The sequence below is a fragment of the Delphinus delphis genome, chromosome 18 (genome assembly GCF_949987515.2).
Source record: "Delphinus delphis chromosome 18, mDelDel1.2, whole genome shotgun sequence".
Taxonomy (NCBI): domain Eukaryota; kingdom Metazoa; phylum Chordata; class Mammalia; order Artiodactyla; family Delphinidae; genus Delphinus; species Delphinus delphis.
Genome location: NC_082700.1, coordinates 48814149 through 48841047, shown reverse-complemented (window position 1 = coordinate 48841047; position 26899 = coordinate 48814149). Strand labels below are relative to the sequence as shown.

Here is a 26899-nt window from a genome sequence, read left to right as displayed (position 1 = left end):
TGGCCCCAAGCATTGTGCTCATGTGCTGTTTTGTGTTCCCACACACAGGAAGACTGTGATGTGCCTTATAGAGAAAATACATGTATTAGATAAGTTCCTTCAGGCATGAGTTACAGTGCTGTTAGCCCTGGGATCACTGTTTACGAATCAACAATATAGATTAAATGTGGGGACTTTCAACAAAAATGCACATAAAAAATGTGTTGATTTGTTGATTAAAATGTGACCAGAGGCTCACAGGAACTTAACCTGTTTCCACTAGGAGCAATGGTTCAGTATTTACTAACTCAGCATTTGTGGTAGCTTTATAATGAGAATTAACTGTATATTTACCCACTCCTTGACATTGAGTTCAGCCATGTGATTTGTTTTGGTCAATGAAATGAGGCAGAAATAATTGTATGCCAGTTCGAAATCCAGGCCTGAATAAGCTTCTGCTTGCTGTTTGTACTTGTGTCATCACCTGGAGAAGAATGAGCTTGGGCCAGCCTGCTGGTTCCAGGAAGAGAGTAAGGACACCTGGAACACAGCAGAAACGCCTCAGCTGAGCCCAGCCTCCACTGGCCAACTCACTGCTAACTCCCAAGACATGTAAGCTAAATAAATGTTTGTTTGTAGTATGACATTGGGAATTTGTGGGGGGCAGGGCTTTTTTACACAGCAACACCTAACTGCTATATCTACCAAAAATTTTCATACTCAAATTCAAAGGAGTCGTCAGATAATTGATACAGCTGCCCCAAATTCTAATAACCAAATAAAAACATGCAGTTGAACCTCCGAAAAATGTTATTTCCTACATGACTAACTCATAGTTTCATTTTTTTCAGCAACTGTTGCAAATTCAGCAGCTTCTATTCAAACACGCTGGGAAGTTTTTGACAAACTGATGTTTGATGTCTTAACGAAAGTATTTGAGACTCAAAAACTGCTCTCTCATTTTTATAAATTTCTTTCTTATATTCTGAGGGATCTGGCAACTTCTCCAACCTTGAACTGAAATAAGCAACACTTTTGTTTTATCTACTCAAGTATATCCACCTTTTTTAGGAATTGTAATTTGGTTGATTTGTAAGAACACATGGAATTTTGGTCGTTCCTCCAATAACCCATATTTGCCTTACTGATCTAAGTTTACAACACACTGTTCTCTTTCCATGCCTGGTTCCATTCCTGGTAACTTTTTTTATGCCAAATCACAGCATAATTTTTGTTTTTAAAGGAACACTTATTTATTTATTTATCTGTCTGTCTATTTATTTATTTATTTTGGCTGTGTTGGGTCTTCGTTGTTGTGTGCAGACTTTCTCTAGTTGCAGCGAGCGGGAGCTACTCTTCGTTGCGATGCGCAGGCTTCTCATTGCGGTGGCTTCTCTTGTTGCCGACCACGGGCTCTAGGCGCCAAGGCTTCAGTAGTTGTGGCACGTGGGCTCAGTAGTTGTGGCTCGCGGGCTCTAGAGCGCAGGCTCAGTAGTTGTGCCACACGGGCTTAGCTGCTCCTCAACAGCATAATCTTTTTAAAGGCATTTCACATGGCATTTAAACATAGTATGTACACAGCCAGCAATACCTGTGATTCAATAGAAGTGTTGAACAGCTGTAACCAAGTTCACATATACACCTGCAAAAACAACTGAGTCATACCTGCTGCCTGCCTACCCGCCACTGTAAGCAGCCATCTGATGCAATGTGCAGTATGATTTCTCAGGAGTCAGATGCGAAAAAATATGCATCTAACAATTGATGAAATTCGGTATTTGTACAACACCTGACTTAATCAAATAAGGTTGTCATTGCAGTCATAACCAGCTCAGGGAATCTTCTAGGATGAGGCCTCACCTGGCTTTCCTTAGGGCTATGGCGGGGTGGTGGGGTGGTGGTGGTGGTGGTGTCAATTTCGCTACACACCTGTAACTCATTCATGGCACACCACCATGATTACTCTGTCTTATATTACTTGTCATAATAGGAATAAGTCCAGCTGTCTTCATGCTGTATCTGCCTTTAGCCTTTGTTGCATTGCCAAATAACCATCCTAAAACATAGCCTTTTTGCAATACTTAAGAACATATCGGGACTTCCCTGGTGGCGCAGTGGTTAAGAATCTGCCTGCCAATGCAGGGGACAAGGGTTCGATCCCTGGTCGGGGAAGATCCCACATGCCTTGGAGCAACTAAGCCCACAAGCCACAACTACGGAAGCCCGCGAGCCTAGAGCCCGTGCTTCTGCAACAAGAGAAGCCACCGCAGTGAGAAGTCCGCGCATCGCAACGAAGAGGAGCCCCCACTAACAGCAACTAGAGACACCCCCCGCGCGTGGCAACAAAGACCCAACACAGCCAAAAATAAATACATAAATAAATAAAAATTAACTTAAAAAAAAGGACACATCAAAACTTAACACAATTTGGTCTCATCTGTCCACAGTATGGATGAAAAATTGTCTGCACCTGATCAGAAATCACGACTAACATAATATTGTTGTGTTTCTATAAGCCAGGCCCTTAATCTATTTAGGTCTCATTTTTTAAATGAGACTCTATAAGTTCCCCTTAAGCCAAAGGTTAAAAAGTATGTCGTGCAGCTTTCAGGTGAATGTGTGACTCGGCCAGGTGAGCTGAAAGAAGAATGTGGGACAGTGACAATATGGAACACATAAAACCTATCTAAATGCATTGCCATTCAGTTTCTGATAGAGTTTGTCTTACTTGCTGTGTTTTGTTTTAAATATGTAGGTCCGTCAAATTTGGCCCCAAATCTAACAATCTGTGGTACGTACTCTGCTTTAAGCTCTAAAACCTCTATGATTCTAGCATCACTGATCATGCTTATTCTCCGTTCTGCATCGTTGCTCAGGCTGCCCGTGGATTTCCACCACTATCTACTTCCCCCAACACCCCTGCAACACACACAAACACACACACAATCATCCATATTTTTCAGTAGCCTGGAGTATAAATAGAACATTCAATTAGCACAAGGCAGCTGGAAAAGGATTTCAGCAGGTACACTGGGAGCGCTAAACCCCTCTGGAGTTCTCTGAAATTAGATTGCAGACCGTAAATTAAAACCAGAGTTTGAAGTTTTATCTATTAGTTAGCTGATATTAACATTCCTGAATTTCCATTTTCTCAACTTTAAAATGGAGATAATTTGTGATCTAGATAACTTATAGGCTTCTTTTGAGGATTGACTATCATGACGATGATGATAGGAGCTGGTATTTATTGAGTACTCGCTATGTTCAGGAACTTTGCTATGTGCTTTACATATGGGATGTCACAGAACCTTTCATAAAGCCTTGTGAGACAAATATCTACAGCCTGAGTTTTACGGATTAGAAAGCCGATCTCCGTAAAGTCTACCTTTACTCAAGGCGTACAGCTGAGTGGTAGAGGGTTTTAGATTCAGGCTTATGTGACTATAAAGCTCCCAGCACTTCGTGTTATCCTCCACGAAGGAGCGTAACAAAAAGCATGCCCACCCTACCTCCAAGCTAGGCCAGTGAAATGAATCCGAGTGACAGAAGCTAATCATAAAACTAAAGGTCCCATTGGCATCTCCCTCGCAGGACAAACATCTGTGGGGAAGGGGGAGCGATTGTCCCACAGCTTTCAAACTTGGTTAGCATCAATTTCTAACAAGTCTGCGCAGCTACAAGTCTGCGCTCGCTCAAAGGGCGCCTGGCGCTGCAGGCAGGAAGAGTCCACGTCCATGGCATAAGTAGGGGGCGACGGCACCTAAAAGATAATCTATCCTTCCCTTCACAAGGTATCTGCCAGTTTTCGGACCTTTTACCCTACAGTGTTTCCGTTGTTACTGATCGGCTCCATAAAACTGATGTCTAATTGAGATTAAGGATGAGGTATACAAAGATGTTTCTGCCCTCCTCCCCCCACGTCCGCTGCGTGCGACGGGCCGCGAGGGGCGGGAAGAGGAAGCGGAAGGGGTGGTGGCCCCGGGAGCTTCCACCTGAGTGGGTGGTGGGGTTCTGGGGCGCTGCTATGGAGGGGTGTAGCGAGCCACAGCTGGATGCTAAGGCCAAGGTAAGACCTGGCCTGGAAGAAGCCGGGGCAGTGGGCTCCGGAGCAAGAAAGATCGTTCCCTAAATTGTGTTTTCTGCTTCCATTTCAGGTCACCAACCAGGTGAGTGAATGGCCATCCCTCGCGGCCTCCGCCGGCCTCGGCTGGACAAGTGGCGGGCGGCTGCACCTGGTCCTCCGCCCGCCTCTGGCAGCCGCGGGACGATGCCACCGTGAGCCTTCCCCAGCTCAACCCCAAACCAAGGCCCATGTCCGTGAGCCCGTGCCTTTCCTCCCGCCACCCTGCATTGCTCCTTCCACTTGGCTTCTGAGGTAGTAGCCACTGCCATTGTAATTTAATCTTCCCCACCCACTCCAGCCCGAAGAGTACAGACCAAATATTGTTCTTCCTTGATTAAGCGCCGTTGATTTGATACTAGGTACATAGTATTTGGGGATGTAATATATATAGAGAAGAAATTATCAAAATTTCCAAAGATAGCTGCGCAAACATTTTCTTAAGTCTTTAAAAAGCAGTTTGTGGAAGAGGGAGAGTTTACCTCTTTAACCTTTCAGTGTCTGTTTTTTTTATGCTTGGAATAACAATTTGATTTTTTAAATATGTCTTAGGACTGTCTCTTTGTTCTGAGTGTTCCCGTCCTGTTTCAGCTAATAAACTGTTTTTAGGCAAATAGCTTATAACACTTCCCAGAAGAAGAGTACTAAAACTAGAGTATTTGAAATATAGGAGTTACCCAGGACCACAAAGTATAAGAAAGGGCTGAGATAAATAATGAGAACACGGGGGCTGAGAGATGTCCTTTGACTGCTCTGTGACATCTGTCTCCAGCTGATTTTTCTGTTCTTTTTGAGGATTCCTGGGAGATAGGGGGAAACTCAGTAGTCAACCCCCTATCTGGCTTTGATCTGAGTTACTGCTCAATAACTTTGATTCAATGTCTCAGAAATCATCTTATCCATTTATTATACTTACATTAAGTCATATGTTTGCGTAAGGTATCCTGAAACTGAATTATACTAGATTATAGGGTTTTAAAAGTTGAACCTTTTGGGGGTGTGTGTAGGGGGAGGTGTGTTTAAAACAACACAAATTTATCCTTATAGTGCTGGAGATCAGAAGTCCAAAATTAGTCTTGTGGGACTAAAGCCAAGGTTGCCAGCAGGGCTGTGTTCCTTTTGGAGGTTTTAAGGGAGAATCTGCTTCCTTGTCTGTTTCAGCTTCTAGAGGCTGCCTGTGTTCCTTAGCAATGGCATCTACTTCCATCTTCAAAGCACATCCTTCCAGCCTCTGCTTCTGTCATCACTTCTCTTTCTGCCAGCATCATCCTATTGCCTTCTCTGATTCTGACCCTCCTGCCGCCTTCTTATAAAGCCCAACCTGTGCCTTAAAATAAATGAAAAGCTGAATAGACTGAAAAATGAACAGTTCTTCTTGGATAAGTCAGAAAAATGAGGTCACAGGGCAAGCTCCTGTCTCCCAAATTGGAGAGACAGGTGAATACAGAGAAGCACAACTTAACCAGAACAGAAACCTCTGTGAAAACCAGTGCTAGGGGTAGGAAAACCTAAACCATAATTGATGAATTACTGGAGGCTCAGCGTGGACAAGGCCGAGTTAAAATCTCAGGCACCCACCTACACCCCAGTCATTAGGGGGACCTCACACTTTTGTGAGTTTTACCTCCAGGAACTCTTAAATTGAACCTTTTTATTCATAGTTCATGATGTGTTTTTTAAATATTATATTGCTAGATAAAATGATTATGTGTATTCAGCAGTCTTGTAGGGGAGAAAAGCCTTGACCTAGCAGTAGGTCATTTCTGTTTGTAGTATATGCTTTTTAAATGTACCAGATATAGCTAATTTTTAGGGCTAACACTAGTTTAAATTCCTTGAGCTATAATACCTTCTTTCTTTCTTTAAATATTTCTCACCAATATAAGAATCAGCGAGGCTAACTGGGACCACACCTCCCGTGAGAGTGCAGACCCCGCATACAATCCATCACAATACTGTTTCCTCTACCTTTAAAAATATTCTCTAAATTTACCTCGCCTTGCTGCCACCTGAGTCCCAAGCACCACCCTCTTGTGTAGATACCGTAATGGTCTCCCAATTAAGTCTTTTTGTTTTCCTTCTTAAACTTAATGCCCTGTTCATCAATCTGGAGGAGACTTTCGTGGTCTAAGTTAGACCAGGTCTTTTCCCTGCTCGAAGCCATTTAAGAGAGTACTGTCTCACTAGAAAAATGTCTTAAGTATTTTCCTTGACCTAAAGGCCCTTCAGAAAGTGTTTCTTTGTCTCTTACCTCTCTTCCTAGCTCACGCCACTCCAGCCATGCGGGCCTCATTGCTGTTCCCTGCGCAGGCCAGGCATGCTTCTCCCTCTGTCCAGAATGCTCGTTTCTCCAGTTATTCTTGTGGCTTTTTCCTTCACTTTACTCAGGTGTCTTTCTATTCAAAACCTACCTCCTCACAGAGGTCTCCCCCAGGCTCTATCTAAATAGCCTTCCTGGTCACTCTGTCCCTTTACCTGCATTTTAAAAAATTCTTTTTATAACACTTAGTACAACGACACTGTATATATATTTGCTTATTGTCTGTCTTCCCTACTAGAACGTAAGTTCCTGAGGTCAGGAACCCTTTGTTTTATTTTTTATAGTCCCAGTGCCTAGAACATAGTATTGTTTCGTAAATATTTAACTGAATATTGGGGCATAGAGACATAGTAACTTGCCCAAAGTCACATGGGTTGAAGGTAGCAGAGCTGAGATTCAAACTCAGGTCTGTCTAACTTCAGAGTCTGAACTTGTTAAATTTAACAAACTGTCGTGCTACCTTGTCCAGCACCAGAAGGTCTAAGGTTACTCATTACTTCACATTCTGATGCTGATAATCACTGTTTTGAAGTAATTCATGGTTCTTTTTTATAGATGTCTAGTTAGAACTCCTTATCATAGATGAATGATTGTTCCTGTTGTTGCCACATTTTATTGTTTTCCTGCTTGCCAGTTTTATGGTATAAATCAACAGAAATATGTATATTGACGCACAATATCTAGTGCCCTTTTCCCTCTTCCGTATATGAGACAGTGACTTAAGTTTTTGTACAGTTTGTGTAATAGTTCATAAACGTATGTCTGTTTTTGTTCTTCTGTGTGTCCTGTTGGGTGCTACAAGTCATGTAAGGATGTATGAACTCCCCTCAGGGAGTTTACGGTCTAGTAGATGGTGGGGGAGGGAGACAGATCCACAGATCAGAATGTTCTAAGTGCTGGGGTGTAAGAAGTGACGTGACCATTCATGGAAAAGTTGAGTAAACCAGGAAAGACTTTACAGAGCAAGTAGAATTTGAGAGGAGTTTTGAATTTTAAATAGGTGTTTGAGAGTTGTATTCCAAGAGGGGTGAGCAGCATGAGCAAAGGTTTGAAGACTGAAAGATAATTTAAAGAGAGGATGCGGGGCTTCCCTGGTGGCGCAGTGGTTGAGAGTCCGCCTGCCGATGCAGGGGACACGGATTCGTGCCCCGGTCCGGGAAGATCCCACATGCCGCGGAGCGGCTGGGCCCGTGAGCCATGGCCGCTGAGCCTGCGCGTCCGGAGCCTGTGCTCTGCAACGGGAGAGGCCACAACAGTGAGAGGCCCGCGTACCGCAAAAAAAATAAAAATAAAAATAAAGAGAGGATGCGGTCCAGCTTGAGCACGAGTGGGAAAGCTGTTTGGGACTATGCTGTGAGATGACTTAAGTGCTAGGGGAAGGGTTAACTAGTTCCTGAGGCAGTAGACATTACAAGTTTAGATTTGGTAAGTTTATAAGTAGTGTTTAGAGTCCATCCTGTGGATTGGAACTGAGGAAGACTCTAGGCAAGAAACTGATTAGGAGGCTGCAGTAAAATTGAAGGCAAGCCTTTTAAAAGGCTCTGTAACAGTGAGATTGGGAAGAAGGGAATAAGTGGCATTGGCTGAAATAAAATCTTGAGTACCTAGCGATTCATAAGTGTTTTGTGTAAGGGAGAGAGAAAAATCAAAGTTGACTGAAGTTTCAAACCTGAGTCACTTAGAAAATGGGGGTCATCAGAAAAGAAATGAGGATTAAAAACCATTTTGAGGAAAGCTGATACTTGTTTTGTGTTGCATGGCAGTAGTACTGTGAACTTACTAGTAGCGATTGTGTTTAATGGGAAACGCTTTCGTTCTCTGGATTATTTTTACTGGTGGTATTAACACTAACCAAATATGAAACATTGTTTTGATTATTTATATTTGCTACAGTTTCTATAAACCAATATAGTTCAGATTGTATAGTTTTGAGAATTCATTTTTGATAAATCGTATATCGTAATAAGTTTATTAACAAAGCTATTTTCAGCTAGTTGTGTTTGCTCTGTTTTAGTTATCTGTCACCACATAACAAACCACCCTAAACTTAGTGACTTAAAACAGTTGTTTAATTGTCTCTCATGAGTCTTTGGGTTAACTGGGCTTAGCTGGGTGGTGGTTTCTACTCCTTATCATGTCAGCTGGGGCTTCAGTCATCTAGGAGGCTTCAGTCATCTAGGAGCCTTAGCTGGGTGGAAGTGAAGAGGGCTCACTCACATGCTAGTCATGACTTGGGCTATGAGCTGAGCTAGAGCTGATCATTGGCGTGACTCGGTTCTCCTTCATGTGGGTGCTCACATCATGGTGGCTGGGTTCCAAGGAGAGTCCCAAGAGCCAGCATTCCATGAAGAAGGAAGGACACACTTCCAGTTCTCCTAAGGCCTAGGCTCAAAAAAGATTCCAGAACACCTCTTCTGCCATATTCTACTTGTCAAAACAATCACAGGCACAGCTCAGATTCGTGCAGAGAGAAAATAAGCTCCACTTCTTGATGTGAAGAGTGACGTGTACTTACAGAGCCGGGTGGAATTAATTGCTGGAGGCTATCTTTGGAGACCAGTTACCACATACCCCAGAACTTCTAAACCGTTCAACAGATACTTATTTGAATATTCACTTTCTATCAGATAATGTTGTAATAGATTCAGTAGTAACTGGATTCATAATGCCATTTCCTTGGGGACACAGGGGATGAATAAGTTAACATAATTTTAGAAACCGTTAAGTGCTATGAAGAAAATCAAAGCATGGATGAAGGTGCCGTTAAGCAAGATGAGAAAGGCTAATGACTTAGCAAAAGTTGTCCACTTAGGCTAGAGCTAATATGAATTTTCAAGTAAAATTTGCTAATAACTGATGCCATAATCAATATCTGCAGATACAAAGTACGAAGCACAGAGTTTAGCACAGCACTGTCCAATAGAACTTCCTACGATGATGGAAATGTTCTCTGTTGGCGCCATCCAGTATGGTAGCACTAGCCACACATGGCTCTTGAGCACTTTGTACGTGGCTAGTCCAACTGAGGAACTGAATCTTTTATTCATTTTAAATTAATTTAAATAGTCACAGTTGGCTAGTGGCTACTATACTGGACAGTTCAGGCCTAGCATTTAGGAGATGCCAAACACTCTTGCCCTGTCCCAGACCTGTCTACTTTCTTGACCTATTAGGACTTGGTTTAATTCTGAATGGTAGTCATGTTGCCGCTAGGTATAATGAAAAAGGCATGGAATATGGAATCAGACAAATTTGGGTTTGAATACCAGCTCTATTAGTGTTGTATCCTTGGATGAGTTTAATCAGTCTTTTCCTTGTAGTACTTTGGGAGAGATTAATGTGTGCAGAATGCTTAACATTCTTTCCATTTGAAAACTTTCATTTAAAAAAGGAGAGAACATAAAAATGTGTATTTTGTGACTGTAGCTATAAAAATTGCATACAAAGACTAGAAACGGGGACACAGGAATATGAACATAGTTTTTAAGATGATGGAGTTTTACACGATTATTTTTTAAATTTTCTCCTGTTATGTTTTGAAAAATAAAAATTAAATTTAAACTGAAATGGTCTTAAAAATTTTTTTCTTTGTAGACAGTTTTTTTTTTTTTTGTGGTACGCGCGACTCTCACTGCTGTGGCCTCTCCCGCTGTGGAGCACAGGCTCCGGACGCGCAGGCTCAGCGGCCGCCATGGCTCACGGGCCCAGCCACTCCGTGGCATGTGGGATCTTCCCAGACCGGGGCACGAACCCATGTCCCCTGCATCGGCAGGCGGACTCTCAACCACTGCGTCACCAGGGAAGCCCCTGTACACGGTTTTTATAGTGATGTTTTTATGTTAACAGTAACTTCAGCCACCATATCAACTATTTTTAGTGTGACAGACTACAGCTAATTTCTTTGTTTACCTCTTAATCTATTTTTGCTTTCTGATTATTTTTCTTCTTTGTATTCATTTTACTTCTGGTTATTCCTATATTTTTTTACTACTAGCTTTTTTCTCTGTACATTTTTCTTTTTAAATCATTTGCTTAATTCTACAAGAATTTTGAGGCTACTTCATTCTTACTTCATTCTTAATATTCTCCATAGTGATGTTCGCCCTGTTCTGATTTTTTTGTTTTTTCTTTTTTTATTCTTTTTAAACTCTTCTCTGTAGTTAATTCCTATTTAAGGCTCAATCACACTTATTAGAAGGTTTGCTTTTAGTGATAATTTGCATTTAAATGTTCAGTTCAGAATTTGGGGAATTCTCATCCCATAACCCTAATCCCAGCTCTTGTACTCATGAATACCAGCTTTGCACAGTAAATGGCAGCTCTCCCAATTTCCCCACCTGCCAGTTTCACCATTGTAATGGTCAGTGAATTCCAACATTGTGTTCCTTAATTGCTTCTCTGCTTAAAATGTTCTGGATAATCCAGAGTTTTATTTCATACTTTTAGAGTCAAATAAGCAATGTTTTATCTCCCATTTTACTATGGACAGTAAAAATGGAACTTCTTGCATCAAGGAGTTGTATGGGGCAAATATGTTTAAAAAGTGTTAAGTTACTTTCTTGACTATCACCATTGAACTGATATAAAACTATCTCTAATCATGAACTCCCATGAATTCTGTTCTTGAATTTTTATCCACTTATTGAACATTCCTATTTAGATATTCCTTATCACTTTTTAAAAAATTTTATTGGAGTATAGTTAAGTTACAATGTTGTGTTAGTTTCAGGTGTATGGCAAAGTGATTCAGTTATACATATATTCATTCTTTTTTAGATTCTTTTCTCATATAGGTTAATTATCACTTCTTGATAATACTTTTGGGCTTAAAATATAAAAAGTCCTGATTCATATATGATATATTCTCCCAGTCATCTGGGCTCAAAATTTTATAGTTGTCTTTGATACCTCCCTTAACTGTAGATGATCATCAAGACCTAGTGATCCATTCTTCACAGGATCAGCTTTATCCTACTTGTCACATATCCTAGGTTCCTCTGCATACATGTGGATTCAACCAACTGCAGACCGTGTAGTACTGTAGTATTTACTATTGAAAAGTATCTGTGTATAAGTGGATCCCTGCAGTTCAAACCCACATCGTTTAAGGGTCAACTGTAAATGAGAGTATTCTGAAAACTTGTACAATTTGCAAAAAATTACTGGCCTCTTGATTCTTGATCTCTTGTCAGCCTTCTTTTCCATACTTCCTTGTAAGAGCCTTTCACTTTGAGACAGTGTGCTCTATCCCTCAGCCAGATATGAACTACTTTTATCTCTAGTTGGTTCAGCTTAATATTTATTAAGCACTTATTCTTTGCTAGGTGTGTATTTATGGAATATATAAATAAAACAAATTTTTTCCTCTCAATTTCAGTTCTGTTATTCTTCAAAACTGAGCTCTGTCTCCTCTGAAGCTTTCCTTTGATCACCTACCCTAAATAAATTTTTCCTTTCAACCAGAAATGTGGAGCTCACTAACATATCCTTCCCTCCCCCTGCTATATGTGCAAGATAACATCTATACCAAAACGTGCAGAACATTTGGACTGTTTAATGAATAATTTTACTTTTTCCAGTTTTATTGAGATATAATTGAAATACAGCTCTGCATAATGACTTGACATACATATACTGCAAAATGATTACCACAGTACATCTAGTTAACCTCCATCCCCTCAAATAGTTACCAAAAAAATGGGTAATTTAAAGGTGAACATCTGTGTCACTACAATCAAAACTCAAGAAATCGAACATTACCAGTACCCCAGAAGCCCACCACATGCCCCTTCCCAATCATATCTCTCCCGCCCTCCTCCCTAGAGGTAATAATTATCCTTTTGTGATAGTCATATTCTTGCTTCTTTTTATAGTTTTGCCATCTGTGTATGCATCACTAAACAGTATTATATTTCCTGTTTCTCAAGTTTAAGTGCATGGAATCTCATAACTTTTTGACTTGTTTCTTTCAGGATTTTTGGTGTTAAGTGTAGCTGAAGTTCATTTTCATTGCTGTACAGCATTTCATTTGTCCATTTTATTACTGATGAACATCTGGGTTGTTTATAGGTTAGGGCTATTTTGAATATAGCTGCTAGGAACATTCTCACATAAGCATCCTGTTTTTCCTTTTTTAAAATATTTATTTATTTATTTTTGGCAGCTTTGGGTGTTCATTGCTGCGCACGGGCTACTACTCTTCGTTGCGGTGGGTGGGCTTCTCATTGCAGTGGCTTTTGTTGTTGCGGAGCACAGGCTCTAGGCCGGTGGGCTTTAGTAGTTGTGGCACATGGGCTCAGTAGTTGTGGCGCACAGGCTTAGTTGCTCCGCGACATGTGGGATCTTCCCCGATCAAGGCTCGAACCCGTGTCCCCTGCACTGGCAGGTGGATTCTTTTTTTTTTTTTAACTTTTTAAAATAAATTTATTTATTTTGACTGTGTTCGGTCTTCGTTGGTGCACATAGGCTTTCTCTAGTTGCTGCAACAGGGGCTACTCTTCATTGTGGTGCGCGGGCTTCTCAATGCAGTGGCTTCTCTTGTTTCAGAGCACGGGCTCTAGGTGCACGGGCTTCAGTAGTTGTGGCACGCAGGCTCTAGAGCACAGGCTCAGTAGTTAATGGCGCACGGGCTTAGTTGCTCTGTGGCATGTGGGATCCTCCCGGACCAGGGCTCGAATCCCTGTCCCCTGTATTGGCAGGTAGATTCTTAACTACTGTGCCACCAGGGAAGCCCCAAGTATACTGTTTTTCTAGGTTATATCCCTAATAATTTAATCACCGGATCACTGGATATGCGTAACTGCAGTTTAAGTAAAGCCAATTTTCCGAAAGATTGACCCAATTTAGACTTCCATCAGCAGCACTGTGATACATCCTTTCTTGCCAGTTTTAGAATCATCAGACTTAAAATTTTGCCATTTTGGTAGGTGTGTAGTGGTATCTCTTTGTGTTTTAAATTTGCATTTCCCTGTTTCCTTTCCATATGCTTATTAGCTGTTTGTAGTTCTTTTCTTATTAACCTACTATCCTTTCTCTATTTTTGTATGGGAAACTTTAAGAAGTACCTGTACAGTCTTTTTACTTATCAAAGATGTTAACCTTTTGTCGGGACCAGCCTGCCCTTCATGCTGTAGCTGGTTCGTCTAATGCCAGTATGAAGACAGGAGGAAATTTTGGTCCTTACACTAATCCCACCTTTTATAAAAATTTTTTTATTAATATGTAAAGCTATTTGCCCAGTAAGCATTCATTTGGTAGCAAAAGGTATCAGTCAATAGACAGGTATTTTTTGTGAGTGCCTGCTAGGTACTACATATCTTTCGAAGCTTTGGGAACAAGACACAAAATTCCTCCATTTATTGTCTTATGTTTTTAAACTCAGTATTAAGGGTTGCATTTATCCAGTCCTGTTTTATGCCATGGCAACACTGAACAATCATTGAAAAGAATTAGCTAGAAAGTATTGAGGCAACCAGGAGTCAATAAGCATGTAATCATTGGAGTCAAACAGAGTTTGGTTTCAGTTATGAGTCCAGAAATGCATGACTTTGTGCATATTACGTAAGCTCTCTGAAATTCAGTTTTGTCACCTGCAAAATGGAAATAATAGCTTATAATGTTATGATTCAGTGAGGCATTAAATACATGTAAACTGCATAGCACATCACGTGGCAGGTATCCATCATCAACAGTGATGAAATCTAAAACCACCTTCCCCAATAGTGTAAGGTTTCATGTCAAGGACTGTGGTGAGGAAAGAAACTGGTATGGTCCCATGTATGCCTCAATCAAATATGAAGATGGTATATAACTCACCTTCCATTTTAGGACTTTTGGGTTGTGGAATGGGGCAAGGCATATGTGGAACAGGAAAATGAGATAAGAGATGGTCCAAAATGTTTGGAGTTCCCTTAAGTACAGGAGCAAAATGAAAAGAAAACTAGTACTGCCACATCTACCTCCATAACACATCAGGTGGAGACTTTTGTTTTTTCCCTTTTGTAATTATGACAGTGTTGTTTTCCAACCCTGTTTATATCTCTTATTGCCTCTCTCTGTGTTCATTTGATTATTATATCCCCCTAACAATATTAAAATGAAGATATTTTCTTTTATTGTGACTGGCCTTGAAATTAAAACTTGAATATGAGAGCAGTAAAATTGAATAAATATCTTCATTCAGGGCAATATTATAACTGGTGTATTGTGTACTGTTTCATTACAGCTAATAGATTTTCAGTGGAAGCTGGGTATGGCTGTGAGCTCAGACAGCTGCAGATCACTTAAGTATCCTTACGTTGCAGTGATGCTCAAAGTGGCAGATCATTCAGGCCAAGTAAAGAACAAGTCCTTCGAAATGACAATTCCACAGTTTCAGGTTTGTGATAAAACTCATTCAGTTTAGCCATTGTTCTGTAATTACTGCTTAAAAAGATGCATAAAATCTTCTTTAAGAGAAAATTTTAACTGTTTTTATTTGCAATTGTTTTGATGTGCTTTACATGCAAAAGATCTGGATTTACTTTATTTGGGAATTTGATAAATTATTTTCAATATTTTCAATATAATATGCTGAATTTGTATACTGACACTCCATCACTTTCAAGGACTCATCTGTGAGTGTGTTTAAGAAATTTGCATCTTTTCTAGCAGGATATTTACTTTGCATTTAACTGTTTTATTCTTCTTAGGCTTAATATTCAAGAGTGATTAAGCTAAATAAATCTTACCTTTGAGCAGTATTGACCCTGAATTTTCTGACTAATAATGTTTACAAAATGTAGATCAGACCACTAGTACTTGATGGGTAATTTTATCTGCTGGGGATTAGAGTAACTCAATAGTTTATTTATAGAATCATGTTATATATATTATTTTTTTTTTTCGTATCCAATATTATATATATTATTATTCTACCTCTTATCTGTAAGCAAGAAAGGAAGAAAGGGGGTGGATGAGAAATCATTTTCTTTTCAATGTACATACAGGGAAATGCTTTGTCTTTGGCTAGTTTAACTGGCCTTAGAGTTTTGTTTTTGTTTGTTTTGATCCCTTTGGTGAGTGAACAGATATGAATTATTTCTTATAGCATACTCTCTGTTACCATGAATTCCAATTTTTTTAGATTCCACATATAAGTGAGATCATGCAGTATTGTCTTTCTGTGTCTGGCTTATTTTACTTAGCATAATGTCCTCCAGGTTCACCCATGTTGTCAAAAATAGCAGGATTTCCTTCTTTTTAAAGGATGAATAGTATACTGTTGTGTATATATACACACCACATTTTCTTTTTTTTTTTTTTTTTCACCACATTTTCTTTATCCATTCATCTGTCAACAGACACTTGGGTTGTTTCCATACCTTGCTATTGTGAGTAATGCTGCACTGAATGTGGGAGTGCAGATAACTTTTTGAGGTAGTGATTTTATTTCCTTTGGATATATACCCAGAAGTGAGATTTGTGGGTTATATTGTAGTTCTGTTTTACAAATTACATTTTAAGGATGTTCTCTCCTTTTGATTCCTATTTTTAGAACAGCTGTGTCTGCTGTAGAACAAAAAAAGGGTCACAGATTCATTATTTTTAATGCTAAATGGTGTCTTGGAAGCAAATTAGGACTTGGTTGGAAGGAACTAAATGTAGTGTATTGTGATATGTGAGTAGCTTGCAACTGAACATAAAGACCAAATCTACTTCCAAAAGGAATATAGGTTTCAGTCCTTTTGTAATTCATAATACTGGCCTAATTCTTATTTTTCTTTGCCACATTTGTGCTCCCTGATTCCATCTCTTAAAATTTTTTTCTCAGAGTCAAAAGATCACAAATGGGGCAACTCTTTTAGAGGTAGTTCTTACGTGGCTTACAGCTAACCAGGCGAACAGCCTGTTAGTCACATTATAGGACTGAGCACCAAGGAGCATTCTTTGAGCTTTTGACTTTTATCTTTCTAGTAGCTGAAATTATGATCATGAGTATATATTTTTTAAGAAATGGTTATTTCCTCCTTCGTTCCATAATAAACTTACATATGAGTTAAAAGAAAATACAGATACTCTTTTAAGTAGCAAAATAGAGAATTAAGTCCAAAGAAGAGGGAAAATACAAGGATGGAATCATTAGAGTATATCAAATTTGCTTCCTACTTCTCGGCAAGTAGAGAATAAGAAAGGAAAACAGAATTTGATCCCTTTTTTATCTGATGTTTTATCTGATGACTTCTACAGGAGAACTACCATACCAGCTTAGTTTTTAATTGAAAGAGAAATAAGCTTCTACCATGTAAGCTACTGTCAGTGTTGGGTCCCTCTTAGTATAACTGACAAGACAGCCCCTATCACCCTGAAATGCAGTCTTTCACTGTATTAAAAGTGGTTCAGAGCCTGGGAACCAATCTGTCATTTTTTTAAAGTCTTCATTGTTGAGAACAGTGCTGGGCATTTAATAAATCTTTCTGTTGTGATCTCAAAGAACTTCGTTGGATGCTTTTAAAAAGCTTATTTATGAGCTAATTATCCGACTCTACAGTAGTATTTTTGCTTGCACCAAATTACACCTGTTTGTTTCTTATAGTAACTTTTGAATAATAATAGTTGAGGAAGTAACATTAAAATGCAAACTTAATATGTTCTAGAGCCTCTGCTGGTTAGATATAATTAAAAGAACTACTTAAATAGCCTCTAAAAGCAAAATTAATATTGTTTTTCCCCTTTCTCTCCAGAATTTCTACAGACAGTTCAAGGAAATTGCTGCAGTTATTGAAACTGTGTGAAAACTGATTACTTTGTTGATGAATTGCTACCATCATTCTAAAATCATGAACTTTACTTTCTGCAACAAAACTGCCTAAGGATCAAATGATATTTATTGAATGAAAATTATACTTTTGATTTTCCATTTTTTTAAATAATAAAAAAGAAAATCAGACAAACAGGAATTACAAAGTGGTGATCGCTGCACACTTTGTGAATATACTAAGAGCAACTGAATTGGAAACTTTAAAGAGTGAAGAACTCTGTGGTATGTGTATTATATCTTAATGAAAAATAAATCAGACAAACAGTTGAATGATATTAAAAGCAGCACAAGTTTATGTATTAGACCAATAGTTTTAAAAAATACTGGTAATGTTACCCATTTTATAAACGAACTCTTCCTTTTTGGCATTCATTTTTTTATTGATGTATAGTTGATTTACAATATTATATTAGTTTCAGATGTACAACATGGTAATTCAAACTTTTTAGAGATTATACTCCATTTATGGTTATTATAAAGTCTTGGCTATATTCCTTGTGCTGTGCTGTACAATGTATCCTTGTAGCTTATTTATTTATTTATTACTTTTAAAAAAAATTATTTATTTTTGGCTGTGGTGGGTCTTCGTTGCTGCACGTGGGCTTTTCTCTAGTTGCGGTGAGCGGGGGCTCCTCTTCGTTGTGTGGGCTTCTTGTTGCGGTGGCTTCTCTTGTTGCAGAGCCCAGGCTCTAGGCGCTCAGGCTTCAGTAGTTGTGGCACTCGGGCTCAGCAGTTGTGGCGCACGGGCTTAATTTCTCCACAGCATGTGGGATCTTCCCGGACCAGGGCTCGAACCCGTGTCCTCTGCATTGGCAGGTGGATTTTTAACCACTGTTCCACCAAGGAAGCCCCAACAGTCTTTATTTTAAAGTCTATTTTATCTGATACGAGTGTTGCTACTCCAGCTTTCTTTTGATTTCCATTTGCATGGAATGTCTTTTTCCATCCCTTCACTTTCAGTCTGTATGTGTTCCAAGGTCTGAAGTGGGTCTCTTGTAGACAGCATATATAGAGGTCTTTTTTTGTATCCATTCAGCCAGTCTGTGTCTTTTGGTTGGGGCATTTAATCCATTTACATTCAAGGTTATTATCGATACGTATGTTCCTATTACCATTTTCTTAATTGTTTTGGGTTTGTTTTTGTGGGTCCTTTTCTTTTCTTGCATTTCCTGCCTAGAGAAGTTTCTTTACCATTTGTTGTAAAGCTGGTTTTGTGGTGCTGAATTCTCTTAGCTTTTGCTTGTCTGAAAAGCTTTTGACTTCTCCATCGAAACTGAATGAGATCCTTGCTGGGTAGAGTAATCTTGGTTGTAGGTTTCTCTTTCATCACTTTAAGTATATTCTGCCACTCCCTTCTGGCCTGCAGAGTTTCTGCTGAAAAATCAGCTGATAACCTTATGGGGATTCTTTTGTATGTTAGTTTTTGTTTTTCCCTTGCTACTTTTAATATTTTTTTCTTGAATTTAATTTTTGTTAGTTTGATTAATATGTGTCCTGGTGTGTTTTTCCTAGGGTTTATCCTGTATGGGAGTCTCTTTTTCCTGGACTTGGGTGACTATTTCCTTTCCCATGTTAGGGAAGTTTTCGACTATAATCTCTTCAAATATTTTCTTAGACCCTTTCTTTTTCTCTTCTTCTTCTGGGACCCCTATAATTTGAATGTTCATGCGTTTAGTGTTGTCCCAGAGGTCTCTGAGATTGTCTTCAATTCTTTTCATTCTTTTTTCTTTATTCTGCTCCTTGGCAGTTATTTCCACCGTTTTGTCTTCCAGCTCACTTATTTGTTCTTCTGCCTCAGTTACTCTGTTATTGATTCCTTCTAGTGTATTTTTATTTCAGTTATTGTGCTGTTCATCTGTTTGTTTGTCCTTTAGTTCTTCTAGATCTTTGTTAAACATTTCTTCTGTGTTCTCAATCTGTGCCTCCATTCTGTTTCCGAGATTCTGGACCATCTTACTATCATTACTCTGAATTCTTTTTCAGGTAGGTTGCCTATTTCCTGTTCATTTATTTGGTCTTGTAGGTTTTTACCTTGCTCCTTCATCTGTGACATATTATTTTGCTGTCTTATTTTTTTTTTTTTTTTTATGAGTGGGATTGTGTTCCTGTCTTACTGGTTGTTTGACCTGAGGCTTCCAACACTGGAATTTTTAGGCTGTTGGGTAGAGCTGGGTCTTGGTGCTGAGATGAGGAACTCCGTGAGACCTCACTCCGTTGAATATTCCCTGGGGTCTTTCTGTTAGTCCAGTGGTTCAGACTTGGAGCTCCCATTGCAGGAGCTTTGGCCCAACCCCCCGGCTCGTGAACCAAGATCCCTCAATGTGCATGGGGTGGAAAAAAGAAAAGAAAAAAAAAAGAAGAACAGTAACAAAGTAAAAAATAAAATTAGACTGGGAAACTAACAGATATGTTAGGAAGAATATAAAAATATGAATCAACAACCAGAAGGTATGTCAGTACCACAATAGTAAAAGAGAAGAGGAGGGAAAAGAAAAGAAAAAAGAAGTGGGGGGAGGCCTTGGTTGTGGAGGGCGGGGCCTAAGCAAGGGCGAGGTTTGGGTGGTGGGTGGGGCCAATGCTCAGGACCCACAGGGCTGGAAAAGGCCCTGGGGGCTATGGGGGGTGGGGCTTAGGCTCAAGGAACAGAAGGGGCCCAGGAGTGCCCCCCAGCCCTGGTCTCAGAGGGCAGGGGACCTCACCTGGGAGCCCAGCAGGCTTCCTGGGCTTGAGTGGGCGGGGCAGACGCCCTCGTCTCCTCTCCCACTCCTCCAGCCTGCAAGAGCCCATGCCTCCTGCCTCTCCTGATCTCCCCAGCCTCCCTTCTATGCCCCCAGGACCAATTCGGTTGTGGGGGGGACCTTGGAGGGCAGAGGACCAGCCTGGGAGCTCAGCAGGCTCCCCTGGTCCGAGTGGGCGGGGCAATCAACCTCTCCACTCCTCTTCTGATCTCCCCAGCTTCAGGGGTGCCCATCCTGTCTGGCGTCCACTTCTCCTCCCCCTGCAGTCCCCCTTCATCCTACCAGTTCACTTTGGGGTTCCTCGCGTCTTCTTGGGCATCAGAGTCCCCCACCAGCGGTCGGCAGGTGCCCTAGTTGTGGGGAGACGCTAACTCTTCGTCTTCCCACACAGTCATCTTGACTCCGCCTCTCTAAACAAACTCTTACATAGAGTCCTTTATAGTCTTATATATAAAGTATATATGAATGACAAAAGTAGTATTTGATTAGGATAATGTTACTTTACAAATTCAATTTTATAACATTAACTTATGAAAGCAATCAGAAGAGTGAGGCTGCTCCTTCTCCAACATTTGGAATCAGGTTAGGATTGGTCATTGCTCCCTTATTTTAGCCAAGTATTCAGATGTTTCTGTTATTAATATTTGTAGAAAGTTCAAATATGTGCACAGACATAGAAAAATAAATTTTATTATGAGTTTATGTAACAACTGAGTTAACCTGGTAACACAAGTTATTGTGTTAGATGGTCTCTTTTGAATTTAGATTTATAAAACAGTTGTTAAAATATTTTATAAAACCACAGCAATCAACACTGTATGGCATTGCTCAGGAAAATAAACAGATCACTGGAATAGACTAGGTGGCCTAGAAATAGATCAAGATATTTGGGACAAAGATGATATTTCAGTTGGGTGAGAAAACAGGATTGATTTAATAAATGATACTAGCAGTCTCAACACATGCAAAAGTAAGTTCCAGATGAATTAATTATTTAACTATAAAAGATAGAAATTAGACGTTTTATAGAATATGTTAACTAAGGCTTGGGAAGCAGCAACACCACAGCTATAACATAAAACAAATATATTTGAAATGTAAGAATTAAAAAATTATATGTGGGAAAAAATGGGTCATAAACAAAGATAAAAGACAAATGCTAGGTTGATGTGTAAGTTAGTACTTAGTCTGGAAACAAATTGCTTTAAGTATTTCAAGTAGGAAGAGGTTTTATACAAGAAATGAGATGTTCACTAAACTGTCAGAAAGACTGAGAGAACAAGTCAGGAGAAATCATTGCTGGCTTTTAGAAAATCCGGTATGCAGGAACTTCAGGGAAAGCCCCTGCCAGTAATCTCTGCAGCATGCAGGATGTCACCTGGAAGCAACTACAGGCCATTTCTGCCAAGTGTCAACATGTTAGAATGAAATAAAGGCTGCTTGCTTTCTTCACCTTTTCTAGTTTCAGTGAGAGTGCCTCTCATTGGTGGAAGTTAAACCAGGACCCTGTTGACACAGGAATCTGGTCAGTGGAGTTTCTAGTCTTTTAGTACCTTTGGAAGGGAGATTTAGAAAAGCAAGAAAGGTGCTGAATATTCCTACTCTGCTGACAGAAATAGGAGTTGTCATGGCCTTTTTTGTGAAGTGATAGACATACACACATTATATAGAATTTCACAGCCCAGAAATTTCAGTCCAGAAATATATCCTTTGGAGTAAAGCCACCAATACAGTAAGGCCCCTACATACGAACCTTCAAGCTGTGAACTTTCAAAGATGCGAACATGCATTCGCATGTCCAGTCACGTAAGTTAGTTCACATGTCTGGTGTACGTTGTCATGTGCATACATCCTCTGCAAGTGTGCTTTTGTGTACTTTACTGTATAGAGTACAGTAGTACAGTATCTTTATTTCAAGCCCAGGATGTCATCTATGACGAGAAAAAAAGTAGCTACTACCCAGACATCACTGGATCATTTTTTCAAGAGGGTCGATAGAATTGAATCCAGCAAGGAGCCAGAACCTGTGCCATCAGCGTCAGGTGTGAGTGAAATTGCAGCTGGCCCTCCATCTCCTGTTGCTGACGATCCTTCAGCTCTACCACCTCCCACCTCCTCTCCCTCCTCCAGTCAGTAACTCTTCTTGCCTGTTCCCTCGATGCCAGCCCCTGTATGCCCACTGTTGTACTGTACTACTGTATTTTTCAAGGTACTGTACTGTAAGATTAAAAATGTTTTATTTTTGTGTTTTATGTTATTTGTGTGAAAAGCATTATAAACCTATTATAGTACAGTACTATATAGCCGACTGTGTTAGTTGGGTACCTAGGCTAACTTTGTTGGACTTACAAACAAATTGGACTTAATGAATGCGCTCTCGGAACGGAACTCGTTCATATGTAGGGACTTACTGTATATAAAAATATTTGCAAAATTGACTAAATGTTCATCCAGTTCCTGTTAGGGCACACAGGAAGACTACATTTCCCAGCCTCCCTTGCAATTAGGTTGGGACCTCATGATTGGGTTGTAGCCAGTGGAATCTGGGCAGAAGTGTCCTAACATACATCCAGTCTTTGTCATAAACCTTTCCTTGTCTTCCAAGCTCTCTCCCGTGTTGACTGCTGGAAACGAAGAAATCTGAGATAGGGAAACCATAAGATGGAGCCCTGGAATCACGATTGGAGGCAAACTCATAGTAACAGCCTGACTTGCACCAGACAGTGATGTGAACTAGAAACAAACTCTTGTGGTAAGCTTAGAGTGTTTGTTAACGACAGCAAGTGAGCATAAACTTGAATAACAGAAGATATTTGTATGAAGATTTTTATTGTAGCATTTCCCCAAGCGGTGAAAAGTAAAATAAAGGGAGCAGTGACTGTCAATAAAGAAATGGTTGAATAAATTCATCATATCTATGTTACAGCATATCATATACCTGCCGTTATCAATATGTAGTAACAATACATTTGCTGTTATCAACACATATTGTTGTTTCATAAAACTGAAAAATGCACTCAATATATATTTGAATTCTTAATGGAAAATTAGGAAAATTAAGGAAAGATGTTTACCATGTTGTAAGCATTGATGGAGAGGGTATCTGGAGAGGGAGAGGAAGAGCAGTTAAAAAAATTTTTTTCAAATCCATAATGCATTATAAGAAAATATGTATCATTGTTTTTAAGAAATACTTGATAAAAATGTTTGCTTTTTAATTATGCTGAAAAGTTCTTATAGTTCTTTTTGTGGTACAATGCATCCTTATTTTAACAAATGGTATAGTGTGTCTCCAAATCAGGATAGACAAACCTGAAATACATCAAACGTAGGCCTCGCTGTGCTATAGAAATCCTGACCGCAGCTGGGTCTGATATTTTGGCTGGTATCACTGCAAGAAACTTCATTTCTTCCACTTACCTTTGTTTCCTCTTCTGAGCCTTCCTGTTGGGAATTTAAGTCCTCTTCACACCCTGTCAGCATTTCTGCAGATCTCCTGTGTGAATCCACTTTCTTTCTTGGTCCTCTGCTCGGTAGCATACTGTCGTGAGGAGTGCGGGTCCAATGCCTACTGCTGTCCACCCATGTACTCAAGTCCCACCAGCTTGAAGAGTTAGCCAACTGGTCATTCATCCTTACCAGCTGCCCATAGACTACTGTATTACCCACCCTCTGCATAGTAGCACATTAAAGATTTAGGATTAGGAGAAGACAAAGTCCCCTTTCTATCCCTTTCTCTGTCCTTTGGGGTACCAACTTCATTGTATCCCCAGAAATCAAAGTAGAAACCTGCCCACCCAATCTGGGTCAAAAGCGCACACTTGCCTTCACAGACTGTGCTTATGGTCTTTCCATCTCCCACTCACCCCAGTTTAACACCCTCCATCTTCCGCCCCCTCCTCATTTGCAGTGTTGCAAAGAGGCCCAAAGAAAGCCCTTGGCTCAGACACTGGGTGATGGATTTGATTAGAATAAATTTAAATTGCATGTTTAAATTTATCTTTTGAATTTGAAAGGCAAGTTTTTCTCATAATATAGTTTTACACTGTTTTCACTGAAGATGTCTATTTTGCTTATTATGAGTTTAATGAGCTTCACCTGGCTGGCCTGGGAATTAACCACTGTTTGTAACAACATTTCTGTGGGAAAATGTGTTTCAAGTTTCAAACACTTGACTTAAATGTAAACTTTTGGAAAATACTTGATTCTCAAGTTGGAAAATGTATTAATGAGCATTTAGTTTCTAAAAAGAAATAGATTATCCCCAAGCTCATCAAGCAAAACCCAAATATTTTCAGATATTCTGCTACCAAGACAGGTTAACATACATATCAGATTTATGTGGAAAGAAGGCAAGATAGTCACATTAAATTAAAGGCGTTGAAATTTCCATCATGCTGGTGCTTCGTTTTTAAAAGTACTTAAGCAGAATTATCTTTTCAAATAAGTTTTTTCAAATATTTATTTACTTATTCATTTATTTATTTATTTTTTATTATTAAATTTTTGGTTGCATTGGGTCTTTGTTGCTGCGTGCGGGCTTTCTCTAGTTGCGGGGAGTGGGGGCTACTCTTTGTTGTGGTGCGTGGGCTTCTCATTGCGGTGGCTTCTCTTGTTGCGGAGCACGGGCTCTAGGTGTGCAAGCTTCAGTAGTTGTGGCATGCGGGCTCAGTAGTTGTGGCACGCGGGCTTAGCTGCTCCCCAGCATGTGGGATCTTCCCGGACCAGGGATCGAAGCCATGTCCCCTGCCTTGGCAGGCAGATTCTTAACCACTGCGCCACCAGGGAAGTCCCTCAAATAATTAAAAAAATTTATTTTGTACTTTAGATTTTAAAAAATAAACTTTGTTTCTTTCAAGTTTTAGATCTATAGAAAAATTGCAAAGATAGTACAGAAAGTTCCCATATACCCCACACTATTTCCCCTGTTAACATCTTACGATACATTTGTTATAATTGATGAACCACTATTGATACCTTAGGTTTCCTCGGTTTATACCTAATATATTTTTCTGTTCCAGGATCCCATCTAGGACATGATATTACATTTAGTCATCATGTCTCCTTGAGCTTCTCTTGTCTGTGACAGTTTCTCAGACTTTCCTTAGTTTTGTTGACCTTGGCAGTTTTGAGGAGTACTCAAACTGGTCAGGTATGTTGTAGGATGTGCCTCAATTGGGATCTGTCTGATGTTTTTCTGAACTGGAGTTATGGGTATCACAGATAGAAAGTGCATTTTCCTCACTTCATATCAAGGGTACCTACTAGCAACATGATTTATGAGTGTTCATGAGGATGTTGATAACCTGGCTGAAGTAATGACTGTTTCTCCACTGTAAAGTTACTTGTCCACCTGCTTTTTTCCATACTTTACTCTTGGAAGGAAGTCACTACCTGCAGGCTATACTTAAGGAATGTGGAGTTATGTTCCCCTTCTTTTATGGTGAAGTATCTACATATTTTATTTGGAATTCTGGGAGAGAGATTCATCTCTTCTCCCCATTATTAACGTACTCATTCATTTATCTATAACAGTACAAACTCACGGATATTTATTTTATACTTGGGGTTACAATTGAATACACTTTTTCCTCAAGTCATTCCAACTTTGACTCTTGGGAGCTCTTTCATTTGGCTGCTGTGCCCCTTTGACACAGCCCCGCCAACTTTAAAAAAATTTTTGAGCACTGCTTTCTGACACTTATCACTACAAGATGCTCCAGGCTCACCTTGTGTATTTGAATCAGTCATTTCTCCCAAAGAACCCTCATTCTTTTTATTAGACAGTGGTACTAGAAACCAAGGTCTGGGTGCTAGATAGGTTATGTATTGTAGATTTTGAGATCATTAAAACTTAGAAGTCTTTCATGATATTTGTACATCAAATCATTATGCTGTACACTTAAACTTATGTAGTACTGCATGTCAGTTATAGCTCAATAAAACAAAGAAAAAAAACTTAAAAAATTAAAAAAAAACCCTTAGAAGTCTGATGCACAACATGGTGACTATAGTTAACAATATTGTACGATATATTTGAAAGTTGCTAAGACAGTAGATCTTAAAAGCTGTCACCACAAGAAAAAAAATGTAACTATGTGAGGTGATGGATGTTAACTTATTATGGTAATCATTCCCCAGTATATACATATATCAAATCATTATGTTGTGCACATTAAATTAATACAATGTTATATACCAATTATATCTCAGTAAAACTGGGGGGAAATTTAGAAATCTGAAAGAAGGAGTTCTCCTGCTGAGATAGGTCCGACCACAAAGTCCAGCTCACGTTTTAGGATTGGTGAAAATGATGACCTGAACTCAGCTAATGTAATTATCCCTTCAGTTTACAATTTGAACCAGCTAACAACAAACAGGCCAAGATAATACATATGAGATCATGGATGCAAGAGAGTGCATGTGTCTTCCCAGTGAGATGGGCTAAATAAGATAGTTGGTATGGTGGCTAGAGAGGGCTCCAGGCTCCTTCTGTGTAGTTGACCAGCCATTCTCAACGCATGGCTTCCACCTTGTGAAAAACATGGCTGCTCCAATTTCTATCATCATGCCTACATACCAGTCAGCTGAAGAGAGGGAGGGAGACGGAAGGGCATACTTCTCCGTATAAACTCACGTCCTGAGTGTTACACACCTCATTCTACTTACATCCCATTGGAAGAACCTATTCATGTAGCCACTTCTAACTGCCAAGGAGACTAGAAAATGTCTAGTGGGGTAGCTGTGTGCCCAGTTAAAAGTTCTATTGCTATGCTACAGGGAGAAAAGGGATTCTAAGGAAAGCCAGGCGTCATTGCTAGTCTTCCTTCTTGTCCACCAGCTACAGGCATCCTTCCTTCCACTTGCAGAACATGTTTATCCTTCCCAAGGGAAGACAATCCCAAAGTCCCAGCATTCTGCATCCAGCCACAAACAGAACCTCT

The 26899-nt window shown here is 39.7% G+C and overlaps 1 protein-coding gene across 3 annotated transcripts; it reads left to right on the top strand.

The window, feature by feature from the left end:
- The first annotated feature begins 3957 nt into the window (after nucleotides 1-3957).
- On the top strand, nucleotides 3958-25287 carry COMMD6 (COMM domain containing 6). 3 transcript variants are annotated; one of them, XM_059995634.1, is made up of 4 exons: nucleotides 3958-4045; nucleotides 4134-4354; nucleotides 14644-14796; nucleotides 17141-17498. In XM_059995634.1, the coding sequence occupies exons 3-4, from the start codon at nucleotides 14671-14673 to the stop codon at nucleotides 17189-17191; spliced, it is 177 nt and encodes a 58-aa protein (XP_059851617.1). In that variant the 5' UTR covers nucleotides 3958-4045; nucleotides 4134-4354; nucleotides 14644-14670; the 3' UTR covers nucleotides 17192-17498. The 3 variants fall into 3 exon arrangements, 2 of the variants coding, with proteins under 2 accessions (XP_059851617.1, XP_059851616.1); XR_009516773.1 differs by adding an exon at nucleotides 22561-25287 and having other exon boundaries at nucleotides 3999-4145; nucleotides 17141-17439; XM_059995633.1 differs by having other exon boundaries at nucleotides 3999-4145.
- The last annotated feature ends 1612 nt before the right edge of the window (nucleotides 25288-26899 follow it).

What these genes read in the sequence shown, in the direction of transcription:
- COMMD6 (XM_059995634.1), top strand. Translation starts at nt 14,671, where the DNA reads ATGGCTGTGAGCTCAGACAGCTGCAGATCACTTAAGTATCCTTACGTT. An exon ending in TGACAATTCCACAGTTTCAG is followed by an intron (nt 14,797 to 17,140) that starts GTTTGTGATAAA and finishes CTTTCTCTCCAG; the next exon opens with AATTTCTACAGACAGTTCAA.